Genomic DNA, 26,534 nt, shown 5'->3' with positions numbered 1-26,534 from the left:
ATGGCCCTTTTGCATAGTCCTACCTCCAATTAAAACAAAGGCCTTGTTCCTCCTTAAAGAAGGAGGTATCAACCTGGGTCTCTGGGTTCAGATTTCTCCAAACGAAACAGAACAAATCCTCCTTTCTGCACACAGAAAGCTAGCTTGGAACCTCGGTAGCTAGCTTTGTAGGTGCAGGGAGGTCTTTAAATGTAAGAACAGGTAGATCATATGCTGTCTTAAGTGGTACTGTCTTGACAAAGGTTTATCATCTCAGTGGAACAAGACCTAAGTCTAAATCTACGTATATTCAGCAGCATGCATTCCTTCCCAACTTTTTGTTTCGCTACTTTCTCGTGCCTTGCCCACCCTCTCCCAGGTGTCTTTATATATATGTTTTCTACAGTAAGAGCAACAAATTACTCCCAAAGCAGCTTAGAGATGGGATTCATCAAAGTACAGATAAAAGTATAATGCAAAGAATTAAACCTTTTTTTAAAAAAAAAAAGGCATTCAAAACAAGTGTATGCAGGGCTTCCGTTGCACTTGATCGAAAAGCTGCAGTCAGTGCAGAATGCTGCAGCAAGGTTGCTGGCAGGAGCGAGGCCCTGTCAGAATACAAAACCTGAGCTCAGAGATCTGCACTGGTTGCCTGTTTGCTACCAGGTCACATTCAAGATGTTATTATGAGTATGTAAATCCCTTAACAACTTGGGACCAGTTTACCTGTGAGATCGTCTTTCCCACTCATCCACTTCAGTCTGCAGGAGTAGCCTGGTTCCCAGAGCCACATAATGCCCATTCTCCATTTCTAAGAACCCAAATGTTTTAGCCTGGCAGCACCTACACTTTGGAACTCCCTGCCTATTGACACCAGGCAGGCTCCTTCGCTGTACAATAGTACCTCAGGTTACATACGCTTCAGGTTACATACGCTTCAGGTTACAGACTCCGCTAACCCAGAAATAGTGCCTTGGGTTAAGAACTTTGCTTCAGGATGAGAACAGAAATTGTGCTCCGGCGGCGCAGCAGCAGCAGGAGGCCCCATTAGCTAAAGTGGTGCGTCAGGTTAAGAACAGTTTCAGGTTAAGAACAGACCTCCGGAACGAATTAAGTACTTAACCTGAGGTACCACTGTACTCTTTTTGGCCCCTGCTCAAAACATTTTTGTTTAGGAAAGCTGATCCAGGTTTGCAGAATGTTTTTACACGTATTTTAATCTGTTTTTCGTTTGTTGCTGATTTTAATTAGTATTTTCTGAATGTTTTAAAATAGCTGTGGTTAACTTTTTTTTATTTACAATTTCCTTGCTGCTGCTTTTTTAAAACCGCTTTCAGGTTTGTTTCTCACAATCAAGCGGTATATAAATTTATGAAAATAAATAAATAAAATAGGTAGATGCTAAATGACAGCATTGTAAGCTCAAGACAGGGGTCTTTCATTTTGCTGCTAATACTCTGCAAAGCACCAGATGATGATGTTTGTTTGCCTTTTATCAATAGATAACGGGGCTGCTGCCCAGTTTAAATCAAGCGTGGTTGATGACTCACGGGGGTTTTAGGCTATTACATCAACCAGTTAAACCTGCAACAAATTTCATATTGATGGGGGGCACAGCTAAAGAAAAAAGCTGGCTGCAACTGATGGGAGTTGTAGTTCAAAACATTTGGGTGGGCACCAGGTTAGCGACGTCTGTCCTAGTATTTTGCTAAAATCTCCTTCCCCATGATGCTTGCCACATCCAAATTGCTACTGCAGAGTAATATTCTTGAAAAAGGCTTCAGCTCATATCTCTCTCTTGCTGTCCAGAGCAAATATGATCTATCAGATTCCATTGGAAGGGTGTTTTTGACCCTTTGCTTCTGTTGTTTCCCCCCCGCCCCCTTGCTAATCAGCACTGAAGGCAACCCAGACAGAGCTGGTCGACTTGCGGTGTAAATACGATGAAGAGGCAGCTTCAAAGTAAGTCCCTTTGCTTGTTCCACTCAGTAACATTTATTTAGACGTTTATTTGCATTAAGGCATTTCTCAGCTGCTTTTCCACCCAAAGAGGTCCAAAGTGGCTCACAGCCACTGCTTTTAACATGCAAAATTGTAGCACTCGAATGAAATGAATAAAATAGCAAACACAGGCAGCGGTGGCAGATGCAAAATAATAATACAAAATCTAGCAAGAGAGCCAGGGCAATGGAGACCAAATAGCCCAACAAAATCAGATAGAATTGATTGATTGATTGATTGATTGATTGATTGATATTTATTGTCATTGTCCCATACAGAACAACGAAATTGAAAAAGAATCTACATAAGACATTCAAAAACCAACAAGCCTGCTATCCCAGCTATCCCAACCTGGTTAGCCCCCTAAAAACTCTGATACCCCATTTATAAAATACAATATACTCCCATAGAGACTCCTTACACTGCGTTTAAAAACAAAATCGCATTTGGATAGAAACTGTTTCATAGGCGGCTAGTCCTGTACTTTATAAGCTCACCTTACTTTCATTGTTAGCGGTCGGCAGGTCGTTAAAACCTGTTATAAAAATTGACAAGTACACTTTGTAACATTGATAAAAATACATATTAATATAGCTGAAAATCACAGGATTAAAATAATGGAATCATAGAATTGGGGCCCAAAGGGACGTCCAACTCCCTACAATGCAGGAATCACAGACCATATTTACAGTGGTGCCCCGCAAGACGAATGCCTCGCAAGACGAAAAACTCGCTAGACGAAAGGGTTTTCCGTTTTTTGAGTCGTTCCGCAAGACGAATTTCCCTATGGGCTTGCTTCACAAGACAAAACGTCTTGCGAGTTCTTGCGAGTTTGTTTCCTTTTTCTTAAAGCCGCTAAGCCGTTAATAGCCGCTAAGCCGTTAATAGCCGCTAAGCCGCTAATAGCCGTGCTTCGCAAGACGAAAAAACCGCAAGACGAAGAGACTCGCGGGACGGATTAATTTCGTCTTGCGAGGCACCACTGTATCTATCAGGCTAATAAGGAGAGTTTTATTCAAAAACTTTGCCACCTGTTCTGTGCCTGCCATCATGGGAACACCCACCAGATGTCAAAGAGAAAAATAACTACCAAACTTTTAGAAGACATCTGAAGGCAGCCCTGTTTAGGGAAGCTTTTAATGTTTAATAGGTTATTGTATTTTAGTGTTCTGTTGGAAGCCACCCAGAGTGGCTGGGGAGACCTAGCCAGATGGGCGGGGTATAAATAATAACTTCTTCTTCTTCTTCTTATTATTATTATTATTAGTCTGGCTGCTCCCCCCTGAAGCATCAGAAAACAAGCTTGCTCCACCTTGATCCTGTTCCTTGATGTGCTTTCATAAGGTCCCTATTGCAGGTGTGGGAGGGGGTGAGATCCCTGAGACGCCAACTTACCTTTCACAGAGCTTCACTAGACGCTCTTGTGTTTATTTTCCTTGGTCGGGTCCCAGTTGGGGTTCGGTTTTTTTGTCACAGGGCAGGAGTGCCTTTTCCAAGCCTCCTTTTTCTGGCAAGCAGCTGTGGCAATCACACAGGGTCCCTGGACCTTTCACCGTCTATTGATCCCTGTGCCACCACTTTATTTCTCGCTGCTTCCACCACCCAGGCCCTACCTGGGACAATACTGAGTCCAGTCAGGGTTAAATTGGAACACAAACTTTTGTTTATTTATTGCAGTTTAACAAGCATGTGATTTCATAAACCGTATCAGTCAATTACATTCATGGGGTGCCTATCCAGATCTATAACTTCTGCTACCTGCTCTCCCCCACTAAACCACCTCTCAGATATTTACTTGTCTTCCTAGCTCCTAACTGTTCCTGACTCAGCTTATTTCTCTACACTAACTCAACCTACCCCCAAACTCTATCCCAATTCACTCCCACTCCAACCAACCACCCAACGAACTCCTCCCTTTGCCCTTCCCAGAGCTGAGTTTTATAGTCCCTCTGACTCCACCCCCTGGGTCCTGATTGGGTAACCTGTTTAACTGTTTCACCTCCAGCACTCTCATATGTTAACATCACAGCAACATCTTTGAAAGGCAGCCAGAAATGGGTAGTGTGTCATCATGACCCCTCCCCACTCCTCTTCCAGCTGTTTTGAGCATTCTTCTGGCCTGCCCTCCGTTCAGATGCATCTCCCACATTTCTCGTTCCGATTATGCAACAGACTTGGAACGCTTACTCCTATCATGCCCAACCAGATGTTCTTTGATCATGCCGTGTGCAACTGCTTGCTTAGGGCAAGGTGGTAAAAAACGTTGCCTTTGATCAAGATTTTAGCTGCTACATGTTGAATGAGGAAGGATGAGGTGGGGGCAGAATTTGGCATCCACATTCCCTTTGTGCGGGGCTGGGGGCTGGGGGGGGGGAAGAGGGAGGCTTCATCTTTTTAGAGATTCTGCAGCAAGTTCTCCCCTCCCCTTAAAGGTAAAGGTAAAGGGACCCCTGACCGTTAGGTCCAGTTGTGGCTGACTCTGACATTGCGGCGCTCATCACGCTTTATTGGCCGAGGGAGCCGGCATACAGCTTCTGGGTCATGTGGCCAGCATGACTAAGCCACTTCTGGCAAACCAGAGCAGCGCACGGAAACGCCGTTTACCTTCCCGCCGGAGCGGTACCTATTTATCTACTTGCACTTTGACGTGCTTTCGAACTGCTAGGTTGGCAGGAGCTGGGACTGAGCAACGGGAGCTCACCCCGTCGCAGGGATTCGAACCACCGACCTTCTGATCAGCAAATCCTAGGCTCTGTGGTTAACCCACAGTGCCACCCACATCCCTCCCCTTACTATATAGCATTAACCAAACGTAAGAGAGGACCAGCTAGAGGCTATGGAGTGAGTTTTGTCACGGGAGCAGTCTAGCACATTGTAAACTGCTTCTTAAAACAACCAAACAGTGTGTAAATTTTATGAAATAAATAAAATGAAGGTGGCATCATCAATCAGGGAAGTCGTATGCCACTGCAGAACGTATCCATTGTATGAAAATTGGTACATTTACACAAACACGTGTACATTTACACAAGATATAATGTTTAGACTGCAGTGGTTCTCAACCTGTGGGTCCGCAGATGTTGTTGGACTACAACTCCCATCATCCCTGAGCTCTGGCCTTGGGAGTTGTAGTTCAACAACATCTGGGGACCCACAGGTTGAGAAAGGCTGGTTTAGAGCATGGGTAGGCAAACTAAGGCCCAGGGGCGAGATCCGGCCCAATCGCCTTCTAAATCTGGCCCGTGGACAGTCCAGGAATCAGCGTGTTTTTACATGAGTAGAATGTGTCCTTTTATTTAAAATGCATCTCTGGGTTATTTGTGGGGCCTGCCTGCTGTTTTTACATGAGGAGAATGTGGGCTTTTATTTAAAATGCATCTCTGGGTTATTTGTGGGGCATAGGAATTCGTTCATATTCATTTATTTATTTTCAAAATATAGTCCGGCCCACCACATGGTCTGAGGGACGGTGGACCGGCCCACGGCTGAAAAAGTTTGCTGACCCCTGGTTTGGAACATGGAGTATGTTCTATGATATATTTGTTTTCCTTGCAAGCAAAACCACAGCTACCTTTTTCTTTTCTTTTTGCCATCCCATGGTGAAACGCAAGCGGGGCTACCAGAGCCTTGATGATAATATTGCCTCGGATTCAGTTCCAGTCCTTCTGCTAGCCTTTCCCTGCATCCATAAGATATCCAGGTTTCAGTGTAAAGTAAAGCAATCTCCTGTCCAAGCTCTGCACTTGTCCCTACATGTTATATAACTGGTTGCCTTTGCTTTGCTGCCGCAGGACAGATGAAGTGGCCATGATTATGACGAACCTTGAAAAAGCCAACCAGGTAACCATGGGGAGAGATGAAGGAAGGGGTTTGGGGTGTGCTGGGAAGCGCAAGTGACCCCCTGCGATTGCTGTCCTTGGCAGACGCACTAACCACTGCTTCTCTTTCTTTGCAGAGAGCCGAGGCTGCCCAGAGGGAGGTGGAGAGCCTGCGGGAGCAGCTTGCATCTGTAAACAGCTCCCTTCGCCTGGCTTGCTGCTCTCCCCAGGGATCCAGCGGGGTGAGGACAAGGAGGAGACCTCCACTGGGCCTCAGCCTATGTCACGAGGCCTATGGTCAGCCGTCCCCAACCTTGCCCCCTCCTGAATTTTGGGACTACAACTTCCATCATGCTGGCTGGGCATGATGGGAGTTGTAATCCAAGACCACTTCTTTTGGTGGGAGGCAGGCTTGCCTAAGTGAATTGGCCCAGTTTTGTTGCCTCAAATCCCTTGGTAAATATTTGAGAGATTCTCCAAATTGAGAGTTTGCAGTCTTGAACCAGCAACCTTAACAGCCCAAGGCTTGGGGCTTTGCCTTGTGAGTGAGTAGGGATTTTGTGTGCCCAGGCCCCAGAGCTGTGCAACATCGGCCCCTGGAGTTGGCAGGAAGTGTAGAGCCTCTGGATTGGTCAGTCCTCCAGGAAACTGGCCTCCTGCCGCTGAAAGGGCAACAAAGCAGACCGAATGAACTTCAGTTACCAGTGGAAGCCCCCCAGCACAAGGACCCTCCTCCAAGCAGGAATGGCTCCACGAGGACCCCAATTTGCCTCTGTATTTCCATTGGCCTAACGAGGCTGAACTTTGGAGGCCCTCTCCAAAATTCGGGATGCTTCAGTCCTCCATCTTTATTCAAAATGGCTTCCAAACGTAGGTGAGAATTGGCTCTCTCACCTCAGGAACCATCCAGCCAAATTAGGCAACGATATCTCAAGAGACATTTGAACCCACAGAGGGCAGACTGACAATCGCTTTCAAAAAACTAAAGAAAAACTAAAGAGCTCCGTGGGGTTTGGACCCATGTACCTACGGGATCGCCTCTCCTGGTTTGCCCCGCGGAGGACCTTAAGGTCCACAAATGACAACACTTTGGAGGTCCCAGGTCGCAAGGTGGTTAGATTGGTCTCAACTAGGGCCAGGGCCTTTTCAGCACTGGCCCCGACTTGGTGGAACTCTCTTTCACAAGAGACTAGGGCCCTGTGGGACATGACATCTTTCTGCAGGGCCTGCAAGACAGAGCTGTTCTGCCTGGCCTTTGGTTTGGACTCAGTCTGACCCTTATGTTTCCCTCCCCTTATGGTTTTGATCTATGGGCCACTTTTAAAATGAGGCTGCATTTTAAATTGCATTTTAACCTGTATTTTAAATTGGGGTTTTCTTTCTATTAGATTTTTACTGTAATTTTACTGGTGTTAGCCGCCCTGAGCCCAGCTCTGGCCAGGGAGGGCGGGGTATAAATAAATATTATTATTATTAGTATTATTTTCCCTGTGAACCGCCTCGTCTTTTGCAGGACAAAGTGAATTACTCCCTGTGCCCAGGGCCCCGGCTGGAGGCAGCACTGGCCTCGAAGGACCGGGAGATCCTCCGCCTTCTCAAGGAGATCCAGCATTTGCAAAACTCCCTGCAGGAGCTAGAAGAGTCTTCGGCCAACCAGATTGCAGACCTGGAGCGACAGGTGGCAGCCAAGAATGATGCAATAGAGGTTCGTGATGCAGAATGCAAAGTTGAGCTTAAGTCCTTCCCTGCAGACTCTTGTTGTATTGGGGGGGGGGAGCAGAGGGTGGATGGATTGAGACCCACCCCACCCTTCACAACTCACCCCATCTGCATAAAGGTTGCTTTTTTTAAAGGATTTTGTTCACTTATTTGAATCTGACCTCATTATTCATTGATGAAGTTAATCTAGAATCAGTAGCTGTATCCATTAAATAGGTTTTTTTTACTACTCCCATAAGTCGCTTTGGGTTGCTTGCGTGAGAAAAGCGACTGAAAATATAACAAATGGTAGCAATCATATACTCAGAGTAGAAATTAGTGCGCATGACCAACATAGGTCCCCTGATTTCAATGGGTATGCGCCGAGTATGAATTCAAGTGGACCTAACCCAAGGTTCGTAACAAGATATATATGTATATATTTCCCATACTGCGTACCGTATTTTTCGCCCTATAGGATGCACTTTTTCCCCTCCAAAAATGAAGGGGAAATGTGTGTGCGTCCTATGGGGCGAATGCAGGCTTTCGCTGAAGCCTGGAGAGCGAGAGGGGTTGGTACGCACCGACCTCTCTCGCTCTCCAGGCTTCAGGAAGCTATCCGCAAGCCTTGGGAGCCCGCGGGAACTCCCACGGGCTTCCAAGACTTGCGGACAGCAGCCTGCAGCCCGAAACCCGGGGAGCGCAGCGGAGTGCGCCCCGGGCTTCGGGCAGATATCCACAAGCCTGGGGAGCCCGCGGGAGTTCCCGCGGGCTCCCAAGGCTTGCGGATAGCAGCCTGTTCTGGGGGCTGAGGTTGGGGAAGCTCTTGCTTCCCCCGCCCGAGCCCCGCGCCTGGGGGGGGATTTTTTTTTTCTTTATTTCCCCCCCCCAAAAAAAAACTAGTTGCGCCCTATGAGCCGGTGCTCACTATAGGGCAAAAAATACGGTACATAAAAATGTATGGCTGTCATCGCACAGCTACCATGGGAGAATTTGTCCTGCTGCATCACAACCCTGGATTTGCAGGCAGAAAAATCCAAGAGACCAAGGAAAGCGAGCTTATTAGTTGCATGGGGTGCGAAGGGGAAGTTTTGGGGATTTGTGGGGGGGGGGGAATGGCGGGGGGGTTGGTGAGTGGAACAAACACTTGTGTGTGTGATTGTGTGCCTGCGCCATTACATGTACAGTAGTACCTCAGTTTTTGAACGCCTCCGTTGACGAACATTTCAGTTTACGAACACCATAAACCGGGAAGTAAATGCTTCCATTTTCAAACGTGCCAGAGCGGCTTTCGCTGAGCACAAGATCCTGGGGCCTAGCTGTTGGCCGTTGAGTTTTCGATTTTCGAACATTTCAGAACTCCAACCGTCTTCCGGAACGGATTACAGTGGTACCTCAGGTTAAGTACTTAATTCGTTCTGGAGGTCCGTACTTAACCTGAAACTGTTCTTAACCTGAAGCACCACTTTAGCTAATGGGGTCTCCTGCTGCTGCCGCGCCGCCGGAGCACGATTTCTGTTCTCATCCTGAAGCAAAGTTCTTAACCTGAAGCACTATTTCTGGGTTAGCGGAGTCTGTAACCTGAAGCGTCTGTAACCTGAGGTACCACTATACATTCAAAAACTGAGGCATTTGAGCTACAGTTCAGTTGAGGATAAGGTTGTGGGGCGAAGATCTAAATTACGTATTGAGCTTGGCTAATAATGTGCTGGATTTCAGACTGGCCTAAGATATTGTGCTGCCTGAGGCAAAGGAAGAGACGGCATCTCCCTCTTCCATGTGCACAAGCCAACTAAACTAGCAGTTTAATGTTTTTTCAACATTGCCCGTTCCAGTACCTGCGTCTCTGCCGCTTGAGGTGGCTAGCGCACTCTGCCTAGCGGTCTAATCCCTGGCTGGATCACCCAAGCTAGCTTTAGGCTGCAAACACCCATATCTGATTTTGAACCCTTTGTTTATATATTTTTTCTTTTAGAAGTTGGAAGAAAAGCTGCGGGCCCAGTCAGATTATGAGGAAATCAAGACGGAACTGAGGTAGGGTCCCCGTCTCTGGGTGAGGATCCCTGGCCTCCGCTGGGCGCTGTGTTGGGTCAAATGCTCAGGCTACTAGGAGATGAGATTCACAATAAGGCGATTTTCTCCTTTCGCTTTTGCAGGGCTGTGGCACTGCTCTTTTCACCCCTGGATGTTTTGCCCTGGGACAGTTGGGTTGCTGAGCTTCTCTCAGCCCTGTCCCCTAGAGCAGGCAAAGACTGACACATCCAGCCCCCATTCCCGGCCTGAGAGTTTCGGGGTGCTGCAGTGTATCGGTGGAGGTTGCAAGCAGACACAGCCCCAAGCAAGGATGTCAGCAGCATGAAGCACGTCCTCTTGATATAGGCTGCCCTTGTCATGGTTGTGGGTTCCGCAGCCCCGGCTCTCATCGCTTTTAAGGCTTTTTCAGGCGTTCAGAAGCAGAAGGGAGAGAGGGAGTGCAAAATCAAAGTTACAAAACACAGGAGCAGTACAGGGGTGTATTTTCCAAATATATAGAGGGCAGATCACGTAGAAAATAAAAGCAGCTGTAAATACATCACGGAAGCTAAATTTTCACGTTTTGGTTGGGAGCAGGTATTTTGCATGCCTGAAATTGACACAAAAGAAATGAAATCCTACCAAACAGCGTACAAATGCTCCAGGTCTACCTTACCCTTAAAGGTAAAAGTAAAGGGACCCCTGACCATTAGGTCCAGTCGTGGCCAACTCTGGGGTTGCAGCGCTCATCTCGCTTTATTGGCCGAGGGAGCCGGCTTACAGCTTCCGGGTCAGGTAGCCAGCATGACTAAGCCGCTTCTGGCGAACCAGAGCAGCGCACAGAAACACCATTTATCTTCCCACCGGAGTGGTACCTATTTATCTACTTGCACTTTGATGTGTTTTCGAACTTCTAGGTTGGCAGGAGCAGGGACTGAGCAGCAGGAGCTCACTCCATCATGAGGATTCGAACTGCCAACCTTCCGATTGGCAAGCCCTAGGCTTTGTGGTTTAACCCACAGCGCCACCCACGTCCCAACCTTACCCTTAAAGACCCATAATTTGTGAGTTAGTTTCTCTGCAAACAGCCATGGTCCACATCTTTGTGTACCACAACAAGAGGTTAAAATCCTGTAGTGTCTTCTATTTCTGAGCCAAATAAGTTATCTCTCTAGCATCTGCCTAAGAAAGTCCTTAGATCAGGAAGTTGCTGTTTGGTCATCCCACAAGCTCAAAGGGGCAAGTTGTGGGGCGGAGGGCTGTACAGCTCCTACTTTTTGTAACTTTAATTATGCTTCTTTTGTACTTTTTTATTTTACATTAATAAAAATCTTTTATTAAAAATAATTGGGGGGAAAGAAAGAAAACCTGGGAGTGTTTCATTCACTTCCTCTCTCTCTCTGTGCACCCACTACCAACAACATACTGCCGCATTGATATAAATAAGCAGGCTGTGCAGTTTGCAAAAGATGTCCTTGAGATTGTTTGAGAGCTGAACGCAGACTGTCTCGCACCCCAGGCGAGTATCATAAACAGCAGCAGGCGGTGTTTGGGGGTGGCTCCACCCTCCTGACACCAGCAGCACCTACCTGGAGGGCACCATGGTGGTGCAGAGGCAGGGGACGCACAGCCCCCCACCAGCTGAATCCCTATGCCTGTATATCTGGGCAGCTGCTCGTCCTTGCAAACAGCCCTGTCTCACCTAAGTGCTGTGCATAGGAGTCGCTGTGAGTCTAGTGTTGAGGCAGGGGGTGCTGCTGCTAATGGCCGCTGCTAGGTAAAGGGACCCCTGACCGTTATGCCCAGTCGTGGCCGACTCTGGGGTTGCGGCGCTCATCTCGCTTTATTGGCCGAGGGAGCCGGCATACAGCTTCCGGGTCATGTGGCCAGCATGACTAAGCCGCTTCTGGCGAACCAGAGCAGTGCACGGAAACGCCGTTTGCCTTCCCGCCGGAGTGGTACCTATTTATCTACTTGCAATTTGACGTGCTTTCGAACTGCTAGGTTGGCAGGAATAGGGACCAAGCAACGGGAGTTCACCCCGTCGCGGGGATTTGAACTGCCAACCTTCTGATCGGCAAGCCCTAGGCTCTGTGGTTTAGACCACAGTGCCACCTGCATCCTATGGCCACTGCTAATGGCCCGCTAATGATGCCTCTCTCTGTACCCCACATTCCATGGCCTTGGTTCAGATGTTTGCATGAACCCAGGATGGGGGAGCGTGTGGCCCTCCAGATGTGACTGGGCACCTCTTCTGCTGAGATAGGGGAGGGAAGCAGGGCCACTCTGCAGGCGCTGCTGTGAGACCAGCAACTTTTACCACCTCCTCTCCTTGAGCTTTTCAAGGGACGCAGGTGGCGCTGTGGGTTAAACCACAGAGCCTAGGACTTGCCGATCAGAAGGTCGGTGGTTTGAATCCCTGCGACGGGATGAGCTCCCGTTGCTCGGTCCCTGCTCCTGCCAACCTAGCAGTTTGAAAGCATGTCAAAGTGCAAGTAGATAAATAGGTACCACTCTGGCGGGAAGGTAAACAGTGTTTCCGTACGCTGCTCTGGTTCGCCAGAAGCGGCTTAGTCATGCTGGCCACATGACCCGGAAGCTGTACGCCAGCTCCCTCGGCCAATAAAGCAAGATGAGCGCCGCAACCCCAGAGTCGGCCACGACTGGACCTAACGGTCAGGAGTCCCTTTACCTTTACCTTTCTACCTCCTTGAGCTTTTCCACCCCAGCTGGCCCATAAAATAATTCTGTACCTGAGTTTCCTTATTTCCTCCTCTCTCCCCATCCATTTTCCTATTATGTCATGGCCTTTTAGACAGTAAGCTTGAGGGCAGAGGATGTTAACAGGGTTTTGATGAACGCAATTGATTAGCAAATAAAATAGACTTCTGTTGTCCCTAGCCAGCATGAACAATGGACAGGGGACATGGAGGGCCAATAGGTTCCCTGTGCTGAACATAAACCATGCAGCTCTTTTGAAATTTGAGCCTGTGGGTTTTCAAGCTCCACAGCTCACTCTTTGCTGTTATATGTGCTGGATTGGGCTATTGTCCAAAATATCTGTAGGTCGGGGAAGACCTAGAAGCCAATCTTTGAACTGTGGAACAGGAGCCTGAGATCCACTTGCAAGCTGTCCAGGAAACCCATCACTTATACAACCCCCTTTTTTTTATTTTGCAGCATTTTGAAAGCGATGAAGCTGGCCTCCTCTAACTGCAGTCTTTCCCAGGCAAGTGCACACTCCATGAAGGGCCAGCATGGTATCTTGGTTCTGCTGGACCTGGGAGACCCAAGGTTCAACTCTCCCTGCTCAGCTATGAATATCACCTTGGGGGGCCCAGCCACTGCCTCTTAGCCTAACCTACTTCACAGGTTTGCAGCGAGGATAAAATGGGGAAGGGGAAGACCAGCCAGTTTGTAGTTGTTTAAAGAGTGTCCCGGAAATAATGGCATGAATCAATGGGAAGAAGCGCTCAAACATTTGCAAACTCTGTGACCGCATGAGAAGCATTTTCCTTTTTTTTTTTAATGTAATATTTATTACTTTTCCAACAATTTAAACACTACAAAAACAATACAATACAATACAAAAACACTACATAACACTAACACATTAAACTAACAAAACAAAACAAAAACAGTTAAACACATCAAACAATTTCAATATCTTATCTTTCATTCACTTATTTCCACGACTTCCTCTCACCTCCCTTTTTGTATTCCACTTCTGTTAATTGTTTCAGCAATTCCTTTCCATCTTCCTCTGTTTTCTATCCTATAATTATCTTAACACATTCTAACCTTATTTTTCCCTTTAATTCTCTATTAATCTATTTATACTTAATTCCTTATAACATTTCTACTAAAGCCATATAACTTCATTCCAACATTTTTCTAACATTCATTAATTTTACAGTATTTCTGTAAATAGTCTTTAAACTTTTTCCAGTCTTCTTCCACCGACTCTTCTCCCTCTTCTTTCCAACCCTTGAGTCGAGGACGCTTTCCAGCCACAAGAATGCACACGGCAGAGAGTTAAGTCTTTATTGACAAAGATAACACAATCACTTCTACAGTGCTGGTCTATAAAGCCTCAGGACTGCAATACCTCAAGGACCGCCTCCTTCCACATGAACCTACCCGGACCCTAAGATCATCTTCTGAGGCCCTTCTTTGTGTGCCTCCTCCTTGAGAGGTCCGGAGGGTGGCAACACGAGAACGGGGCCTTCTCTGCAGTGGCTCCCCGTCTGTGGAATGCTCTCCCCAGGGAGTTCGCCTGGTGCCTTCATTATACACCTTTAGGTGCCAGGCAGAAACATTCCTTTTTAACCAAGCCTTTGGTTGATTTGACCGGCATTCTATGCCCTTTTACAATGTGGGTTGTTTTTTTGGTGGTTTTTTCTATTATGCATTTTGGGTTTTTATATTTTGATGTTACTCTGTGGACTGCCCTGAGACCTGCGGGTATAGGGTGGTATATAAATTCAATAAATTATTATTATTATTATTATTATTAGTAATACAGCTGTGGATACCTGTGGGTACCTATGCACACCAGTGTAGCATCTAGGCAGCTATTCCCAGGTCTGCACCCTATGGAGCAGTTGCAGCAACTGGGGACCGCTCCCCCTGCACCAATTTAGAAGACATCTTAAGGCAGCCCTATTCAGGGAAGTTTTTAATCTGTGATATTTTACTGTATTTTTGGTTTCTATGGAAGCCGCCCAGAGTGGCTGGGGAAACCCAGCCAGATGGGCGGGGTACAAATAATAAATTATTATTATTATTATTATGTACCTTCCTGTGCACACATAGCTGGAGACTATGGCTGTGTGGAAGCTGCCTTTGCTCTTCCCGCTTCAATTCTCTCCTGGTTCTGGGAGACAGTGGTGCTGGCGAGGGTGAGAAAGCACCCAACCCTTCACTGGTCTGGCCTGCCTCTTCCACCAGCTCTGAAGCTTCCTCCGCCTCTAATTCTTGCCCCCTGGCTGGTACAGATCACCACAACCCACTGCTCCCCTCTCCAGAATCAGACTTCAGGGGGGCCCCCTTACCCCCGGCACACACTCATCCGCATCCTGTCAGTCCTGATGCCTTGCTTTCTTTCCCCAACTTCCCTCCCTCAATTCAATTTTTTATTTTTATTTTTAGAGCATATCAAAACCCAGCGATGTTTTGCTTCTGGGAAAGGAATCCTTCTACCCGTCGCAGAAGTTCCTTTTGGAAAAACCAGGCCTCGTACCCAGTACTGGTAGGTTGGGGTGCATGGAAATGCATTTCTACAGAGGTCCCTGGTGGGTTTCCATGGGGTGGAGGAGGTCTTGCATGCAGAGGGGCCCTTGCATGCACTACCCCAGTGCACCGCAGGTTAGGTGTTGCAACACCACAGAGAACTCCGAACAAGCAGACTGTGCCATGGAGGGTTGGAAGCAAATGGAATTGGGGGCCTTTAAGGCTGAGCTGGGAAACCAGCGGCCCTAGTGTTGCTGGACGCCAACACCTGGCTGGTGGTCAGGGATGGTGGGAGCTGTGAGTCCAGCAACATCTGTGGGGGGAGGCATAGGTGTCGGCATCCTTCGGGGGTTGAGATGCCAGCTGGCTGGCCCCCAGCTAGATCATGCCCTTCCAGCCGTGATGATCCCCCGATTTCTGGTGCGATGTAAATCAGCAACTCAGACTTCAAAAGCCTGAGCACGCTATATTAGCAGAGCATACTGAGCAAACAGAACAGGCGTGAGGCTTGTGGAAACATACTAACAGCCAAAGATTTCTTAAGCATAAATCAGGACAAAGAAAACATGTCGTCTCCCTTTCTTCTCTTCAGAGAGAGAGTGAAAAGCAAAAGCTATACACACAACGGAAGTTCCCAGCAAGCTGTGCTGGAACGTAAACAGACATGTGACACGTAACAATCCCATGTTTGGTCCTTAAGGTGGAATGGAATTTTCCAACAATAGGTTCTGCTTTAGAGTAAGCTATAGTTGGTGTGTGTATCTCTCCCTTCCTCTTTCGTCTCTAGAGGAGGATCCCTCGGAGGATGAGTCGGTGAAGGACTCCATGGGCACAGGCCAATCCTACCTTTCCCCTCAGCACCTCTCGCACCCGCTCCGGGAAGATTCGACCTCCCCGTCCCTCATCCAGCCGCTGCTGGGCCCCTCCATGGCTCAGGAGGCACCAAGGACTTTCACGCTCTCGCCTTTTCCTGCTGAGCGGATGCCACTGGACTCCCTCCTCCCGAAACAGATGGGGCCTCCTGCGTACAAGAACGAGGCTGGCAGCATGGCAGCCTTCCCTTCTGCTTTCTACTCAGCCAAAACGGCAGCGTTGCCGGGCAACCCCAGCCAAGCCATCCCAGCCAGCGAGGCGAGCCCACCCAGTGACCAGTCGGAAGGCAGCAGTTCGGGTTCGGCCGATGAGGAGCAGCTGGACACAGCCGAAATTGCCTTCCAGGTGAAGGAGCAGCTCCTCAAGCACAACATTGGCCAGCGCGTCTTTGGGCATTACGTGCTGGGCCTCTCTCAGGGCTCCGTCAGTGAGATCCTGGCCAGGCCAAAGCCTTGGCGTAAGCTCACGGTCAAGGGGAAGGAGCCGTTCATCAAGATGAAGCAGTTCCTCTCCGACGAGCAGAACGTCTTGGCCCTGAGGACAATCCAAGTCCGCCAGAGAGGTAAGTAGGCTAGGCAGGGGACTGGCAGGTGTACACGGTTTTCGTGGGTCTCTTTGGACCTGGAGGGAGCAGGGAAGGTCGCTTCTGGCATAACTATCCAGGCCTTGTGAGGAACAGGCCCCTGAGGCAGAGGAACAATATAGTAATAATAATAATAATAATAATAATAATAATAATAATAATTTATACCCCGCCCATCTGGCTGAGCTTCCCCAGCCACTCTGGGTGGCTCCAAATCAAGTGTTAAAAACAGTACAGTGTTAAATATTAAAAACTTCCCTGAACAGGGCTGCCTTCAGATGTCTTTTAAAGATAGGATAGCTGCTTATTTCCTTCACATCTGAAGGAAGGGTGTTCCACAGGGTGGGCGCCGCTACCAAGAAGGCCCTCTGTCTGGTTCCCTGTAACCTCACTTCTCGCATTGAGGGAACCGCCAGAAGGCCCTCGGAGCTGGACCTCAGTGTCCGGGCTGAACGATGGGGGTGGACACGCTCCTTCAGGTATACAGGACCGAGGCCGTTTAGGGCTTTAAAGGTCAGCACCAACACTTTGAATTGTGCTCGGAAACATACTGGGAGCCAATGCAGATCTCTCAGAACCAGTGTTATGTGGTCCCGGCGGCCACTCCCAGTCACCAGTCTAGGTGCCGCATTCTGGATTAATTGCAGTTTCCGGGTCACCTTCAAAGGTAGCCCCACGTAGAGCACATTGCAGTAGTCCAAATGGTCTCCTTTCCACACGCCAAGGCGCATAGTGCTGGGTTGGCACCTGAAGCAGAAAGCCACATCAGGGTCTTTCCCTGGGAGTGAAAATACAATATAGATTAGAAAACACTTTGCTTCCCTTACACGCTCACCCAAACCCAACCACCTGAGGCAGGTACCTCGCTCTTCCTAATGGTAGGGCCAGCTCTGCTATTCTCCACCCCAACAGTTATTTTTATGTTGTGAACCACCCTGTGGTCAATTACATTTTCCCTTTATCTCAGAATGGCTTAATTTGGCTTTGAGGCAAGGGTGTTTCGTGTGTTGTTATACTCCCAACTTCTATCAGCCAGTGGTCAAGGATGATGGTGTTTCTGGGAGGGCCAAAATTTCTGTTTCCAATCTGAAAACAAGAATAGTGTGCCTTTTCCTCTAAAGCAGCGGTTCTCAACCTGTGGGTCCCCAGATATTGTTGGACTACAACTCCCATCATCCCTGAGCTCTGGCCTTGCTAGCTAGGGATGATGGGAGTTGTAGTCCAACAATATCTGGGGACCCACAGGTTGAGAACCGCATAGTTTTAGCACTAAGCAAATTTATACAGATTGAACCTATTAATCCAGGTGTGGTGTACCCCACACCAGCCTCTTGGCAGTTCCCCTTCTGGGCTGGTCCGCATTGCTCTTGTTTCAGCCCCTTGCCATCCTTCCCCTCCAAGCCATGGCCTCGCAAAGGCAGAGCCCAACAGCCGGGTTCCTGGTCTCTTTCCCGTCATGGCATGCGACTAATGGCAGGAGACGTTTCCTTCCAACAGGGGCTCCTAAAAATAGCTGAGCACTGGCGCCGGTAAATACTTCCCTGACGTTAACACGAGCTGAGCTGGTACAAAAACACGAGGCAAGTGGCAGGCCTCAAATGTTGTGCTTCTTTGATCAGGCAGTATTACGCCAAGGATTAGGACGCCAGAGACGGGCTCTGACGATGCCATCAAGAACATCCTGGAACAAGCCAAGAAGGAGATTGAGTCACAGAAAGGAGGTAAGGGCCATGAAGAACCACCAAGGTTTCCCTCGGTGGCATCTTAATATTTCGCAGGTTTGGAGTTTGTCCAAGAATTCAAGAGGGTCTTTCTTGTATTCCCGGACAGCTGGATGGGAAAGTGAGCTACAAATCAACCTCTCCGCAAGGGGACAGCATCCAGCGACTATCCAGGAAGTGTTTTCCTCCCCTGTAGTCCTGGATTATACAATATAATGCTACTGAATACTGTTTGCATCATCATAGTACAGTGGTACCTCAGGTTAAGAACTTAATTCGTTCTGGAGGTTCGTTCTTAACCTGAAACTGTTCTTAACCTGAGTGAAATATACTCGGAGTTGAGAGTGGATTTCATGCTCTTTATTCTGCTCATAATGGTGAGGAGGGATGAAAGTTCCCCCAAAGTATCTGCTTTATATACATTATTTACACAATGGGCTGCACGTGATTGGCTAATTCCGGAATTCTCCTGTAGGCCAATCAGGTTGTGGATTCACTTCCATCTGAAGCTGGATTGGGTGGATCCTGCAGACCAATCAGACTGCTGCATTCTGAATCCTATTGTTGTAGGACCAATCAGACTGCTGCATTTTGGATCCTATTGTTCTAGGACCAATCAGACTGCTGCATTTTGGATCCTATTCAACTCAGTACATAACACTGAGGTACCACTTTAGCTAATGGGGCCTCCCGCTGCCGCCTCACAATTTCTGTTCTCATCCTGAAGCAAAGTTCTTAACCCAAGGTACTGTTTCTGGGTTAGCGGAGTCTGTAACCTGAAGCGTATGTAACCTGAAGCTTCTGTAACCCGAGGTACCACTGTATAGGCACCTTTCCCTTGTTTGTGTGAGACGGAGGAGGGCTGGGAATGTGTACTTTAAGGAGGTGTTTGCGATCTGCAGCTTTTGCAAGTACCTCTTTCATTTTTTAAAAAAATCATTTTTTTTACAAAATATATAAATAAATCTGCCCCATTATTCAGGAGCACTTTTCTAGTTGATTAAAAGCTTTTTTTTTTTCATTTATTAATCAATTAATTGCTTAAAAGTTGAAGCTTTCTACTTTTTATTTATTTGCAGTTATTTCCCCTTTCTTTCTACTGCTCAAAGCAGTAGTTCATAATGAGAAGCAACTGGAGATCCCAGGCAATCTTTTCTTCAGGCACTGACCAGGCCCAGGCCTACTTAAGTAAAAGGAAAAGGGGGGAAAGTTCAAGTATAGTGTTACAGGCACGTGTGTGTGTGTGTGTGTGTGTGTGTGTGTACATTTATGTCATAAAACATACCGTATTTTTCGCTCTATAACACGCACTTGACCATAACACGCACGTAGTTTTTAGAGGAGGAAAATCCGTAGGCATGCCACCTGTAGGCATTCCCTCCATAACACGCACAGACATTTCCCCTTACTTTTTAGGAGGAAAAAAGTGAGTGTTATGGTGCAAAAAATACGGTACTTCATAAAATTTATACACCACTCAATTGTAAAAAAAAACAAAAACACCTCAGATTGGTTTGCATATTCCATATATGTTACATACAGAATGAAAGAAATGCAACATTAAAGTAAAGTATATTTAATGGCATTGGAATATATTTTTTTATTTTATTTTTCCCCAATTTTTTTTAATTAATTTCCTCCTTTTTAAACAAACAAACAAACAAACAAACAAACATAGATCATAACTGAACTTGGTCCAATATTAATATCATAGTTAGATGACTTCCTCAAATTCCCTTGACTGAATTTCATCATATATCATTGTAAGGGTTTTCCAAAATAGTATCTCATAATATTATATATTAATTTTCAATGACTGAAGCTGTGATCAGCCTTTTATTAGGATGCCTTCATTGAAATCTGATCAGGTGGCATGAGGGCTAGGGAGGAGAGACCCCGTATAAAAGTCCTTTAAGGTGTCTCCATTGAGAAGAAGAAGAGGAGTTTGGATTTGATATCCCGCTTTATCACTACCCAAAGGAGTCTCAAATGGCTAACATTCTCCTTTTCCCTTCCTCCCCCACAACAAACACTCTGTGAGGTGAGTGGGGCTGAGAGACTTGAGAGAAGTGTGACTGGCCCAAGGTCACCCAGCAGCTGCATGTGGAGGAGCGGAGACGTGAACCCAGTTCCCCAGATTACAAGACTACCACTCTTAACCACTACACCACACTGGCTCCCAGTGTGGGAGCTCCTGTGGCCTCTCTCTTTCTACCCTCCTCACCTGTGCCCCTTCCTTCCGCAGGGGACACCAAGAGCTCTGCGGTGCCCCAGGTGATCGCCAACGGCACCTGCGCCAGCAACTCTGAAGATGCCATCAAGAGCATATTGGAGCAGGCCCGCCGGGAGATGCAAGCCCAGCAGCAGGCCTTGCTGGAGATAGAAGCGGGGGGCGCCAGCAGGCCTGTCACCACACCCCCTGTGGAGCGCTCAACCCTGGCGACGGTCAGCCAGAACATCGTCCAGGCTTACATCAAGCAGGAGGAGGGCATGCTGGGCCCAAACGCCAGTGGCAGCACAATGCAGAACCCCCTGACCGTGCTCTCCCCTGCGGCCTTCGTCCAGAGCATCATCCGGAAGGTCAAGTCCGAAATCGGGGACGCCGGCTCCTATTTTGACCAACACTGGGCTTCCGAAAGGAGCTTGCTGAGCCGTCCGTACACCTCCGTGTCGCCTTCGTTGTCCTCCTCATCCAGCTACTCCAGTATGGCCAATGGCCGGGCGTGGCAGCGGGGCGAGCCCAGCGACGCCAACCCGAACGAGGAAGACCTGGTGACCTCTGAGGATGAGCCCCACAGGGTGATAGAGGTCAAGTCGGAAGTGGCTGGCTCAGAAGCCCAGGGCGCCGGGCGCCTGTCCTATTACCCGTCCTACGTGCCAAGGACTCTCAAACCCACCGTCCCGCCATTGACGCCGGAGCAGTATGAGTTGTACATGTACAGGGAAGTGGACACCTTGGAGTTGACGCGGCAGGTCAAGGAGAAGCTGGCCAAGAACGGGATCTGCCAGCGCATCTTTGGGGAAAAGGTACCCCAGCAATAAACAGTCAGCCCTTAAAGAGGCTTATTGGCCATGCTTGGCTCAAGAGAGGTTGAGAGAGGAGTGCAAAGGAGAATACTTTTTATTCTCCTGGGCATTTGGGCAGCACTATATAGGCAGACTCCTGCCAACCTAGCAGTTCGAAAGTACCTCAAAGTGCAAGTAGATAAATAGGTACTGCTCCGGCGGGAAGGTAAACGGTGTTTCCGTGCGCTGCTCTGGTTCGCCAGAAGCGGCTTAGTCATGTGGCCACATGACCCGGAAGCTGTACACCGGCTCCCTCAGCCAGAGTCGTCCGCTACTGGACCTAATGGTCAGGGGTCCCTTTACCTTATATAGGCAGAAGGGACGCGGGTGGTGCTGTGGGTTAAACCACAGAGCCTAGGACTTGCCGATCAGAAGGTCGACGGTTCGAATCCCCGCGACGGGGTGAGCTCCCGTCGCTCAGTCCTTGCTCCTGCCCACCTAGCAGTTCGAAAGCACGTCAGAGTGCAAGTAGATAAATAGGTACTGCTCCGGCGGGAAGGTAAACAGCGTTTCCATGCGCTGCTCTGGTTCGCCAGAAGCGGCTTAGTCATGCTGGCCACATGACCCAGAAGCTGTTCGCCGGCTCCCTCGGCCAATAAAGCAAGATGAGCGCCGCAACCCCAGAGTCAGCCACGACTGGACCTAATGGTCAGGGGTCCCTTTACATTTACCTAAATAGGCAGAGTTTGGGTCACTTATTTTTGGTGTTTGTGCTTACAAGGGTGGGGTGGTTATCTCATGCGGCTGGGTGGTTTTTGTGGGTGGAAAAACAAGTGTAGGCGATGCCAGACAGACAGCATGTAGCCTGGCACTTCGAGAGCTGCTTCCCACAGCAGGATTTTATATTTGTTTATATGGGTTATTATTTTTATTATGGTCTTCTTGCAGCCACTTCTTGCAGGCTTCTTCTTCGTGAAGCGATCCATAAGCTGATTTGAATTGAATCCACCCTGTAAAATTTGGAAATTGTAGTCTTGTAAAGGGGGTAGAAGTCTTTTAAACAGAGAGATATAAGCCCCCTCGGTGTCCAAAGTTCTTTGATGTAAGCCTAAACAACAGAAGTGGTTTATAAGTCATTTAAGTTTGTTCTGCATGTGCCCTGCGTGAGAGGGAGGAAGTGCCTGTTTCGAATGAACAGGAAATCAAAATGAAATCATATCAACGGCATGATTACCTTGTCAGTTTGTAGTAAGTGAATAACAATGTGAATATCCTCATGACCATTGCTCTTTGTGCATTTTTCTAATCTATGGGTTGTGCTGAAGAAGATTCCAGCGAAACAGTCAGATTATCCGGGATCACTGTCCCTACGTTGTTATTCACTTACTACCTCGGCACCATGAACGCCTAAGAGGTTTTACCGCTTAGCCCACAGGATAGCATCTATTACTTTGTTTCAACCATAGACTTATTATACTTCTACGGACTTTCAAAGATTGACAGACGCGTGTTCATTTGTTTTCATTGGAGAATGACAAGTGTACACATTTTGTTTTTGTTGTACTAAATCATGTACATTATGCAAAAAGAACTACAGTGCTATCTAGTATACTGGTCTTCGTGTTGCTTGTGTTGTTTGTTGTGTTAAGTTTGCAACACAGGGGTTTGTTGTTCTGTAGTGGTGGTTTTTAATGGCGGGGCTTGGACATGGGCCAAAGCCTCCTCCATCTTCCTCCTCATCTCCTGTCTGTTTCAGGTGCTGGGTCTGTCTCAAGGGAGCGTGAGCGACATGCTGTCTAGGCCCAAGCCTTGGAGCAAGCTGACCCAGAAAGGCCGGGAGCCCTTCATCCGGATGCAGCTGTGGCTCACGGACCAGCTGGGCCAAGGCATGAGCCAGCAGGCCAATCCGCCACATGGTAGGTCCCTGCTGGCCCTCCATCGTGGGGCAGCCTCTTCCTCGGGTCAAGGCCTGGCGGTCAGATCTCCAGGCAGGCCAACCCCCCACTGGAAAGAGTCTATACCTCTTCTCGTTGTTATACAGTGGTACATTGGGTTAAGTACTTAATTCGTTCCGGAGGTCCGTACTTAACCTGAAACTGTTCTTAACCTGAAGCACCACTTTAGCCAATGGGGCCTCCTGCTGCTGCCGCGCCGCCGGAGCACGATTTCTGTTCTCATCCTGAAGCAAAGTTCTTAACCTGAAGCACTATTTCTGGCTTAGTGGAGTCTGTAACCTGAAGTGTAAGTAACCTGAAGCGTATGTATCCCGAGGTACCACTGTATATTTATTTAAAGCACGCCGCTTTCCCTGACTCAAGGCGGCTTACGGACAAAAATAATAACAGCTAAAAGCATAGAATAACACACACACACATCTCTTCAAAACCTCAGGAAAAGCAACGGCCGTTCAAGATCATTGACTGCAATGTACCACGTCAGAGCGAAGGTGGAAACGCCACTCTTTTTCTTTTTTGATAACAATTTTTATAAGGGTTTCTTTTTTTCCTTTCTTTTTTAAATGCTTTATTGAACTTAAAATAAAGTAAAATAGAATCAAAAACAAAATTATTCATAGATAACACAAAATCATAAAAATTTGTTACACTTTGTCATCATTTTCTTAAGGTTCCAACGACTTCCCGTCGACTCCATATTTCCTTGAATGCTCATTTACTTAATGCACTATTTATCTCAGTTATTGTTGCTAATTATCAAGAAAATTGTAGTTTCCTACACATATCCATTGTTTCGCAGAAGTTATTCAAAGGCTGCCACAGACGTTATACTACTACAATAATCTTTAAGATGATTTTTATACAAACCCCATTTCTCAATAAGCATTAAAGTTTTCCAGTATTGCAATGCAGTATGAAAGAGGAAAACCGTTACAAAATAAGACAAGAGGAACAGACAGGCAGAGGTCAGAGGATAAAGTACATCTGTCTGAGGCTACTGACTCATCTGTAAAATATATATAACACTGAATAGGAATGAGAGGGTTGAAAATGTGAAAGAGGGAGTCAGAAAGTCCAGTAAGGAAGTCTTATGAGCTTCCAGAAATCCCACGAGGTAACCTTCTTCTTGTTAGGCAACTCCCTGTTAGTAGATTTTTCTACTTGTTTTTATTATTGCCTGTTAGCCCCCTGAGCCCGGCTTTGGCTGGGGAGGGCGGGGTATAAATAAAAATTATTATTATTATTATTATTATTATTATTATTATTATTAAGTTGTGGGTAAACATATCAGACAACACAGCGATTCTTCAAACAGCTCTTGTTTATTCACAGGCCAGAACAGAACTGAACTGAAGGGTTCAGTCGGCCTGCTTATATAGAGCTCCAGTACAACGTAGCTGTAACAATTTTCTAAAACTATCCAATCACTGAACGTCACTTTCGATCCCTTATTTGCATAACTATCTACAGTATCCCCCTGCTGGCCCAGGGTGAGAACTTCAGTACATAACAATTATTATTATTATTATTATTATTTATTCCACAAAAGGTTGCAATCAGGGATGTGGCGTTTCCACCTTCAAGATGCTGCGATCTACCACCTTACTCTGCACAGCACTTAAAAGCTATTTTGGTATCAAATTGTTGTTTCTTTCCCTGAGGCTTTGAGATATATTAATTCCAAATGCGGGGGGTGGGGGAAGCCTGCCTGGAGAACCGGAGAAGACCGGAGACTCAGGCCCCTAGGCTGTCCCACCAGCACCCTCCTTGCGCAGTCACCCCAGTGGCGTAGCGTGGGTTGTCAGCACCCGGGGCAAGGCAAGTAATTTGCGCCCCCTAACCCGTGGATTTTAGTAGGGGCAGAGAGCTGCGAGTGCGAGCACGCCCCCCCCCAGATGTTGCGGCCGGTGCGGCCGGCCCCCCCCTGCACCCCCCACGCTACGCCATTGAGTCACCCTGTTTCAATATCCTGTCACCTCATTCTGAGGCATACAGGTTCCAGGTAAGATCCCGAGGGAAATGAAAACTGGTCTTTTAGTTTTGTTTTTCAGCTTAACATTTCTATGGTGCATTAACAGCGTCAATGTTCTATATCTCGGTAATCCTTATGGCAGTGAATCCTCCAATGGTTAATTACAGTAATCCTATACTGTTAAATGGGACGCGGGTGGTGCTGTGGGTTAAACCACAGAGCCTAGGACTTGCCGATCAGAAGGTTGGCGGTTCGAATCCCCGTGACGGGGTGAGCTCCTGTTGCTTGGTCCCTGCTCCTGCCAACCTAACAGTTCGAAAGCACGTCAAAGTGCAAGTAGATAAATAGGTACCGCTTCAGTGGGAAGGTAAACAGCGTTTCCATGCGCTGCTCTGGTTCGCCAGAAGCGGCTTAGTCATGCTGGCCACATGACCCAGAAGCTGTACGTCGGCTCCCTCAGCCAATAAAGCGAGATGAGCGCCGCAACCCCAGAGTCGGTCACGACTGGACCTAATGGTCAGGGATCCCTTTACCCTTTACCTATACTGTTAAATCGGGTTATTTTCCCTATATCACTGATTGGGGAGACGGCAAAGGCCAACAAGTGAGTTTGATGGCCAAGCGGAGAGCCAAACTGGGGTCTTTCAGCCTCAACATTCATTTTCTGAGAAATGAACTCTGTATTTAACCAGTTTACATTCGCTTCAGCAACCTGGGATTGCTGCTTCTTTCTTTAACATGCACGCTCTAGATATACTACTCTTATATGGCAGCCTTGCAAATAAGCCTGCAAAAGTTACTAGCCTGAAGCTTTCTTTTTTTGCAACACCTACTAAGTTGCTGGTGGCCTGAATTTCCCTGTTGGCCAAGCCCCTTCTCTGCAGCTACCATGGAAATGTTGGCCACTGGCCTTTTAGTGGGCTGCTCTTAAAGAAATTCCCTTCTACCACGAAAGAGATTGTTCCTTCCTCCATAGCTACCACTAAAACTAGGTGGGCTGGCAGAAGAGGAAGGGAGTGGTCAGTAGTTCCTCTGCCAGTCTGCTTATTCACCTGCATGCAATTCATGGTTGCCTATGACTACCAAACAAGTTGTTAAAGGCAAGGCTGAATTTTATGGGTTTTCTGCCAATCCCTTGAGCTGTTGAATTAGGAGTATAAAAACTATAAAATCAGGAAGTGTGGTGATGATGGGAACAAATTAGCATGTGGGTTAAAAAAAAATCCCTCCCTGCAAACCGCTTCCTCTTAGTACCTTGTAGCATACCGTATTTTTCGCTCTATAGGACGTACTTTTTCCCCTCCAAAAATTAAGGGGAAATGTGTGTGCGTCCTGTGGAGCGAATGCAGGCTCCTTGGCTTCAGCGATAGCCATGCGAAGCCTCCAAAGCGCAGAGGGAGTGCTCCCTCCACTCTCCGGAGGCTTTGCGTTGCTTTTGCTGAAGCCTGGAGAGCGAGAGGGGTCAGTGCGCACCCTCTCGCTCTCCAGGCTTCAGGTTCCTTTTGCTGAAGCCAGGAGAGCAAGACTCTCCTGGCTTCAGCAGAAAGGGAGAGCTGTGCAGCGCCCCATCAGCGAAGCAGGAGGAGAAATGGAAGGGGCTTTGTTTCTCCTGCCGCTTCTCTGAAGGGGCGCTGAGCAGAGAGGGGGAGAATTATTTTTTTCCTTGTTCTCCCCCTCTAAAAC

At 47.6% G+C, this 26,534-nt stretch overlaps 1 protein-coding gene across 2 annotated transcripts in view; it reads left to right on the top strand.

Moving 5' to 3' along the window:
* The window catches only part of CUX2 (cut like homeobox 2), a 256,982-nt gene that overhangs the window by 217,398 nt on the left and 13,050 nt on the right, over positions 1-26,534 (top strand). For both annotated transcript variants that reach the window (XM_081017283.1, XM_081017284.1), the window contains 11 exons: positions 1,875-1,941; positions 5,772-5,820; positions 5,936-6,040; positions 7,312-7,503; positions 9,472-9,530; positions 12,690-12,738; positions 14,661-14,760; positions 15,529-16,176; positions 17,817-17,918; positions 20,164-20,945; positions 22,681-22,840. In XM_081017283.1, the coding sequence (XP_080873409.1) occupies positions 1,875-1,941; positions 5,772-5,820; positions 5,936-6,040; positions 7,312-7,503; positions 9,472-9,530; positions 12,690-12,738; positions 14,661-14,760; positions 15,529-16,176; positions 17,817-17,918; positions 20,164-20,945; positions 22,681-22,840 (2,313 nt within the window). The remainder of the gene's footprint in view (positions 1-1,874; positions 1,942-5,771; positions 5,821-5,935; positions 6,041-7,311; positions 7,504-9,471; positions 9,531-12,689; positions 12,739-14,660; positions 14,761-15,528; positions 16,177-17,816; positions 17,919-20,163; positions 20,946-22,680; positions 22,841-26,534) is intronic.

Source organism: Podarcis pityusensis (assembly GCF_964106645.2).
Source record: "Podarcis pityusensis genome assembly, chromosome: 8".
NCBI classification, from domain to species: Eukaryota; Metazoa; Chordata; class Lepidosauria; order Squamata; family Lacertidae; genus Podarcis; species Podarcis pityusensis.
This window is presented reverse-complemented; position numbering and strand designations above follow the sequence as displayed.